This window comes from Dipteris shenzhenensis, chromosome 27 (assembly GCF_047967505.1).
Source record: "Dipteris shenzhenensis isolate YYH24624 ecotype China chromosome 27, Dip_SZ_1.0, whole genome shotgun sequence".
NCBI classification, from domain to species: domain Eukaryota; kingdom Viridiplantae; phylum Streptophyta; class Polypodiopsida; order Gleicheniales; family Dipteridaceae; genus Dipteris; species Dipteris shenzhenensis.
This window is the reverse complement of record NC_141622.1, coordinates 7,137,440-7,145,330: the sequence shown is the minus strand read 5'-3', so window position 1 is coordinate 7,145,330 and position 7,891 is coordinate 7,137,440. Positions and strand designations below refer to the sequence as shown.

Sequence of the window (7,891 nt, the reverse complement as noted above, 5' to 3'; positions counted from 1 at the left end):
AATGGCTCATTTGGAGGATTTGTGGGGCTTGTGTGTTAGGTCTTTTCTTTACTTGGGCCATTCTATAACTAATTGTGTATAGGGCTATGCTCTAATGGAAGGAGTGGCAAGAACCATCAACAACCATCATTCTGTAGCCAAAAAATAAAAAATGCAGATTCATCCGTGTAGGGTCACCATATGTTGACATGTTTAGTTGCCCCTCAACCTTCCTATGAAAACGAGAGGTAGGGGATACTAAGCTAGCTCAAAACTGAGATAAAGAGAGGGTGAGACTAAGGTAGCTTGCAAAGTGCAACGGAGGAGAACAAGAATTTTGGGGTGTCCTCTTGTCCTCTTCTTGCCCACTAACCCATGTGGTTGTGTATCATCAATGTCACCATTTGTTAATCCAAGATTCTTGTCAATTAATATCAATCACATGGAACATTCATGGGTCATTGTCTTCCTCTACATACATTGGAAATGTAGACTTAGAAAATAGTGAGAACAGAAAAACGAAGCTATCCTTTTCTTTGGGGTTGGAGAGTGGCTCTTTGATGATGTTCTTGCTTATACCCAATTGCAAGTGATGCTAGTTTGCCCACCTTCTTTTGGATAGTGATGGCTATCATTAAGCTGGCTATCTTGGATAAGTGATCAAGCTGGCTATCATCCAGAGTGTTCAAGTCTGCGACAAGCTGCCGTCTTTTGGATAGTGATGGCTATCATCAAGCTGGCTATCTTGGATAAATGATGGCTATCATCAAGAGTGTTCAAGTCTCCAACAAGTTATTCCTCCCACATATCATGTACAAGTTTTAGCTTGGTCTAGCTTGGTCGAAAAGCTCTTAGTTTATTACCACCATAGAAACTTCATAATTCAAGTCATTCAAAACGCAACAAAATTCACGATTTCAATTATCTCTAGCACCAAGGAGCTATGGCGAACTTGCATTTGCACTTGAGTCGCACTGCACTCTTGGGTTCTTCACACAAGGTTCTTTGCAGCCAAAATGGATCTGCTTCTCTTGCTTCTGCAGGTTCGTCACTTCCCCACTCCGAAATGCCAGGAATTTTTCCCAGCGATGATGTTTTCCCGACATTTTAGTGCTGCACGTAGTACCTTGTTACCTTTCTGAAGTAGTACGCCAGATGAAGATCGTTGTTCACAGATGTGGCTCGCAGTCCGGGTCGCAACTTATCTGTAAAGATTAACCGGCGGAGCCTGATACTGAGCAGCGCAACGTTGGCGGGATTTCTTGCCCTCGAAAGTAGCAAGGAAGCATTTGCTGACGTGAAGATTGCGCTCTCAAACGTGCAAGCGACAGAAGTTCAATGCCCAGGTACGGAGATTGCTTTACATTGGTCAAGCTGGGTGCGTTCAAGAGAATCATCTTCAAGCTCGCTCTACAGCACGAGTTGTAAAATGAATAAACTGTTTGGCCTTTCACGCACACGAAATCACATGGTATGTTGCAGAGGGTCAGACGACTGTGACAGGCGGTACCTCTTTTGGAGCTACATGTTTCCGCGTTACAGGGGATGCTGTTAATCCTTCTAATCAGCCCGTGTATAATGCAGTATGACTCTTCTCATCTTCGGAATCAGTTTTCCTGGGTGTGAATCCCTGTATAATCGGATCAGTAAGCCCGTGAACGCATTAGGAAATTTGAATATTCATACTAGATGTGGGAGCGTGTAAGTGGAGTTAGCTCGCTCCGAGGATGAGACGTCCTACGATATAGCTTTTATACAAGAACGGGTTTCCCCTTTTCTTTCTTGCAGGATGTCTTCGGCAGGGTGTACGATGCCCAAGGCGAACCTGCACTGGATGCTGTAAGTGCTGACGCTTGTTTTGATTTCCTTTTGTAATGAGACCTACCAATCTTGCTGAACTAAACAGGTTGATCAGGTTGATCAAGAGGTACCAAAGAAGAGAGTGGAATTCCCGAGTGTCTTTCTTTCTTTCCGAATTCTAGAAAATTTATCAACGGTGCAGAATGCTCTTTGATTTGCAACAAGTATCCAGAAACATTCGCATGGATAGCTATCGGTAAATGTCTTAGATTTAAAAGAAAATATGTAAAGTCCATGTCAGTCGAGTCAAATGGAAGTTCCTGTTAAAGAGGCGCAATGAGAGAACTGATTTTGTCCTCTAAATGTACAGGCTGAAAACCTTCGAATCGACACCATTTCTGAGATCCCTCCTGGTAAAAGTAAGGTCAGTTCATTCAGCCCGTGTTCCTTTGGCCTACACGTTTGGGATCTATTAAGGGATCATGTCTTAACCTGTGCCTTTCTGTGTTGTTATGTCTGACGAGATTCCGTAAGTGAAATTGCTGGGTAAGTTGTGATTTGGCAAGACCAACAAAGGCAAACGGTTGTATTAAAATTAGAGCAAAGAGAGTGTGTGTCAAAATCTCTTCACGTGCATGAATTTGTTGCTAGATGTGCAAATACAAATTGAGAGGAGATAATATGTGGAAACGCATTCATGATTTGAAATGCACGAGGCAAACCCTTTTACAGATGCTTGAACAGGAGCACTTAATTCTCTATGATACGGGGCGACTCTGATTCTAAGATCTTTTGACCTCGTTCATGACTAACGCACATAACCTTGTAAAACATTTTCCTCATGTATTAGCCAGCTAAAGGATGATGATGTTGGACCTTCTGCAAAATATGCTCTGGAAACAAGAGAGAGCAGTTTATTGTGAATATTGATCCAGTCAGTTATGTGTCCCCTTTCTTTCTTTAGCACGCTTCCTTCACCTCTCTTTTTTCCTAGTCCTGTTGTAATCTGTAAGATTGGATAAATAGTCTGTCCTACCTAGCTGGACTTCTACTTCCCCGGTCCCCCAAGAAGGAAAATTGCTGAGGAGGAATTTATTACCAACATTCCTTTCAGATGTTCCTTTTGCCTGTGGAGCTGCATTTGGCTGCAGTGTTAATCTATGCTGACTTCAGAACTGCCCAGCAAGTTGAAAGCTCTACAGAACATGATCTTAGTATCACCATGTCACGGCTATATTGGTTCTGCTTTTGGATAGCAGCTTCTGGAGTTAGTAAGGCATTAATAGGTCATGGAACAAATGACGAGGCCACAGCAGGTTCATTAGTTACCTTTTGGGCAGCCCACCTGAAGTAACAGTGGCAGCGTGTTTGGTTGAGCTTCCTGGTAGTCAGCAAGGTTCGCAAAAGTCACCGATGCTAGCCTGTCACGTGCCAGTGAACTCGATCTTTATGCATCTCTCTAATATTTTGAAATTGTTGTATTGTTGAGCAGAGGGGCTGCAAGGTGGAATGAGCTTATGGGCCTATGATCATTCAAGATAACGTTGCTGGTCTTGGTATTTGCGGGGGTGTCAGGGTTGCCACTATCTTTTGGGGGATCATCCTGCAGAGTAGGGCCAAGCGTCCTTCAGAATTTCATAGATGGTCTGTCAGCCAGGGCCGGTTGTTTTTGTAGAAATGGGAAGGTAGAGACTGGGACAAGGCGAGAACATAGCACAAGGTGGGAGATAGAAAGGACGAGGGTGGGCAGGAAGCTATGAGAGAGAGAGAGAGAGAGAGAGAGAGAGAGAGAGAGAGAGAGAGAGATGGGTACAAACGAGTGGGGGTGAGGCATATATGGTCCTCCCCCACATCCTCCTTTTGAGCCCTCTCTTGCTAGGTGCTAATCTCACCACCTACTGTTGGATTACCTGAGATTTAAACTCACACACTTGCTCTCTCAGTTTATTACTGATACTCAATACGATAAATACTCAAACAAAGACCTTTATTATTGACTATTGCGCATCTCTACTGAGCTTGTTGGTACATGCTTGGTCTTTTCTCGGACATCTTTCTTATGCTTTTGAAATGAAGGTGAGCCTTTCATATTTATCACGAATGCAATTGAAGCTGAATGCATGAAGTCCTGAATGTCTGCATTTGAACATTTGGTGACGATCCTGCCCGATACTTCAGGAGATCAGCCTGAGCTGAGATCTCTTGGAATGGGGTTACCTGTAAGTATACATTCCAAAATATTTGATTGGAAGACTCCACCGTTTGCCCTAATTGAAGGCCATCACCGTGCAATATAGACTTCATCCAGAAACTGTTTTGGGGGAAATTGTTGGTAGAAATAAAATTTAAACTTCTTCCACGATTTGGGAGCATCCCATCTACCGGCTTGGCACGCAGCCCATGAGACACATGGTAGCTTGTAGGGACATGTGGAGGGCCACGCTTGAACCATGGTGCCACTTGTCACTTGAGGAACTACAGCCCCCATGCAGCCCACCAGATTTCGAGGGAGTTAGCCCCCATGCCAAATTGGGCACACACTCTGACATGTTTGAAGCTGCCCCCTCCTACATTTATAAAAGAAACACTCTTGTACCCTCATTTGCATACCTCTTGTTGGTGCATACTCCCCTGCAGTCTCTCCTTCTGCGGCAACTCCCATAGCAGCTCCTTTGCCTTTGCAGATCCTCCATGTAGTCCAGCAGCAGCTCCCCCTGCTCCTTCTGCAGCAGCAGCAGCAAGCCCTTTTCTGCTCCTGCCTCTGCAGCATCTCCTCCTGTTCCTTCTGCAGCGCCTTCTGCTCCTCTTGCAAAAGGAGCCCTATTCTTTCTCCTGCAGCAGCTCTTCCTATAGCTTTCCCTTCACACAATCCTGCTTGCCCTGCTGGTGCAACTCCTCCTGCAGTCTCTCCTCCCCACAGCCCTGCAGCAGCCTTTTTCCCATGCAGTCCTGTTCCCACTGTTGATGCAGCTCTCACCCCACACAACGCTACTCCCAGCCCTCAACTATACTTAAACTACGAGGCAAACCTGCAGCAACTTGCATTGTTTCTGCATAGGTTGCATCAGTGGACTAGAAGTATTCAGTTATGCTAAATCAGAATCTCTTTTTCTAAGCATTGGCTAAGTGTTATTGATGTGTGGAAGCAGTGGTAAATTGTGCAGGCAATCTTCCCTCAGGATTGGAGAGCCCTTGGAGCCTTGAGCACCCTAGCTAGGCTATCTTTTGAGCATTGTCTATGTATATAGGCTTACTGCTCAGCCTTGAGCTTCATTTTCATGTCTTGTACATGGCCCAGCTATAGTCTAAGTCCTTTCAGTTTGAAAGATGTTGATAAGATGTACTTCAACACCTTGGTCCTGTATCTCATTGTAATAAAGAGCCTAGGCCTATCTTGGCCCCTTAATCATGTCCTCATCTTTTCTCAAGCAATATTGTACATTTCAGTTTCTGTCTTGCAAATCTGTGAAGTAAAGCAATTTGCCACAATCTTATGCAGAGCAATCCTTCCCCTTCTCCTTTAGGAGAGCACTCAGAGGTTTCATATACTCCTCCACCCATTTGTTCATCATCTGATACTGTTCGTTTTTTTTTCTTGGGATGGTATGTTGTGCTTGGAGTGAGTATAGTGCCCATAGGAGTAAACAGCTCTTGCCAAATATCACCCATAAACTTTGCATCCTGCCATCAACAATCACGTGAGGGAACACCTGGTGTCTAAACACATGATCAATAAAGTGCCAAGCAACCTGAGATGCTGAATAGTTTGTCTCGACCACTACGTAAAGGCTTTCCCATCCCTTGTTTGTAGAACGCAGCTTCATGATGAAATCCATGGCAATATTTGTCCTGGAGCTCGCTGACGACTTTGTTTTGTTGGCATGGCAAACATAATTATGCCTTTTCAAATACTCTCCCAATAGAAACCCGATTATAGGATTTTGTGATACTTGTATGTCCTACCATAGGAAAAGAAAGCAACACCAACGTTCTATATTGTGAGGTTGGAGGCAAGTAAATTCTGTCCTAGAACCACAACACGCTGGTACATGACAGGTCCTGTAAGTCAGCACGGTGTGTTTCTCTGTAAAGAGCTCAACCATGGTTAGGATCATACATTTTTCGTCCCTAATTATTCTTGGAAAGGACAACCGTATGATGCCAGGCATTGTTGCTGTGATCCTCACGAGTGGCCAACTGGTAGACCTCAAGTGATGGAAGGGCTTGAAAAATTCCCTACTGAGAAAGGAGGAGGTGTTCGTGGAAGGGGATAGTTTCACGGAGGTACATGACACCCATGGAGATGGATGTGGCCAGGGCAGATCCAATGCGGTTTCTCCATACAGCATCCAAATTCTCTGGGCAGTAAGGCAACTCTCATAATTGTATCATTGGCAGGCATGGAACATAGCAAGGGGGTACCTGAAGTTTTTTGTATCTTAAAAAGGTCTACTAATATGCCACGTGTGGTGATACATGTCCAAGATAGAAGAAGGGGTACACAGTCCACCCCATCACTTGTGGAGATGCATCATGCAGCACAGTTGGGCTAGTCATGTATTACATATTCATGATCTTAAGAAAGAATATTTGGTAGGAGAAAGCCATCTAGTAAGGAAGGATATCCACAAGTGTCTTATGTCTGGGAATATAAAAAGCCCTTTGTCTTCAGGGGTTTGGAGTCGATCTCCATTCCACACGGAGGCACTATCTAGTATCTGGGAGTTGGATGGACATATCCATGCATATGGGAGGAAGATTAGGGGCTGCTGGGCAATACAATCTCACTGCTGCTATACCTCCCACGTTGGCATTTTCCAATATTCTCCAGCAGGCAGACTGCTGGATGCTTTTATCAAGGAACAAAAGAAAGAGATGTGATAGGGCAGAAGTCTTCATAGGTTTCATTGGCTAGAGGAAGCTTTTTTGACATATAAGGAAAATGATTTTTTATACTCAACAGAATAAATTAAACCAAGGAATCAGTCAGCCATGCAGAAATCCGCACCTAGCTGTAACTTTGTTTATGTTAGGTAAACCTAAACTTCCATTTACATATTTGCTCATATCAGCTGACTGTTGACAGTGCTGTCCTTTGTGATTGATGTGCTTGCATATCTTCATTGAATATTTATTTACATACTGACAGATACTTTATAGCACTTTTGTAGGTAAGCTTCCAAATTACTGTGAATGCAGCCCAAGCAAAGCTTGGGCCGCTAGAGCTAAAAAATTTCAAGGCTACAGGCTTCTTGGGCAAGGTCAATAATAAACAGGTGGGTTCACTTTTCCCCTTCTATAAGGATATTTTGAAAGAGGCTTTAGAGTTCATTATGTTTCCCTTTTGTAATTTGCACAGCGATGAAGTCTTAAAAGGTATGCTCTTTGGACACAGAACATGTTGGGCAGTCTTCTGTGACATCTAGAGGTTAAGTTGTAAGCTTAAGTGCAGGACTGAAGCAAAGCTGTTGTCCATTGCCTGTAGTAATAAGGTGATGGTTGTTATCAGCAAATTGTTCATGTTTTCAACTCTTTGCAGGGTACTGGGCGGCTGGATGATATTGACTTTAATGAACTAGATGGGGCAGATGAGATCCCCTGAAATTGTGCATGACTAGCTTGAGTTCAGGCATCTCTGAGAGGTCTTGGATTACGATTACTACACCACCTAATCAGGGTGATACATTGTCTGCCTAGAGCTGCTAATCTAATGAAGAGTTTCATACAGACGATTGAGTTGACATTCTTTGCTCCAAGCTTTGTGGGCTGATTATGCCCTTTGTGGAATCGATTGAAAGTCAGCATGTATGGCTTTTCCATGGGGTTGTGTAGATTGTTGTCTATTTGGAATTGAAGCTTTTATATTTAATGGTGCTAACATGATTATGTAATGAGCATGAAATTAATGAATTTCGGTTGCCAGCTGTATAGACGGCCGAGACATTCAACAAAAGAAGGCAATCTATGGGATTTGAAATACACTTTAAGCGGCAGTTTTATGCAGGTGCTATGGGCTGCTGTATTCAAGAATCCAGAGTTTGAGCAAGAATTCATAAGTTTCCAACAGTTAGAAATTTAATCGTCATTAAGCGGAGCTGAAGGAACCTCAACT

The 7,891-nt window shown here is 43.6% G+C and overlaps 1 protein-coding gene across 3 annotated transcripts; it reads left to right on the top strand.

Moving 5' to 3' along the window:
• Positions 1–892: 892 nt before the first annotated feature.
• Positions 893–7,628, top strand: LOC147883808 (uncharacterized). 3 transcript variants are annotated; one of them, XM_087398756.1, is made up of 7 exons: positions 893–1,022; positions 1,155–1,325; positions 1,462–1,562; positions 1,768–1,818; positions 2,150–2,203; positions 6,951–7,055; positions 7,319–7,628. In XM_087398756.1, exons 1-7 carry the CDS (start codon positions 923–925, stop codon positions 7,379–7,381), a joined length of 645 nt encoding a protein of 214 aa, XP_087254882.1. In that variant the 5' UTR covers positions 893–922; the 3' UTR covers positions 7,382–7,628. The 3 variants fall into 3 exon arrangements, with proteins under 3 accessions (XP_087254882.1, XP_087254885.1, XP_087254884.1); XM_087398759.1 differs by lacking the exon at positions 6,951–7,055; XM_087398758.1 differs by lacking the exons at positions 6,951–7,055; positions 7,319–7,628 and adding an exon at positions 4,944–5,832.
• Positions 7,629–7,891: the final 263 nt, after the last annotated feature.

Excerpts from the sequence above, each read along its gene's own strand:
- LOC147883808 (XM_087398756.1), top strand. The coding sequence starts at position 923 with ATGGCGAACTTGCATTTGCACTTGAGTCGCACTGCACTCTTGGGTTCT. Across the intron at positions 1,326-1,461 it reads GACAGAAGTTCAATGCCCAG|AGGGTCAGACGACTGTGACA; the intron begins GTACGGAGATTG and ends GGTATGTTGCAG. Across the intron at positions 1,563-1,767 it reads ATCAGCCCGTGTATAATGCA|GATGTCTTCGGCAGGGTGTA; the intron begins GTATGACTCTTC and ends TCTTTCTTGCAG.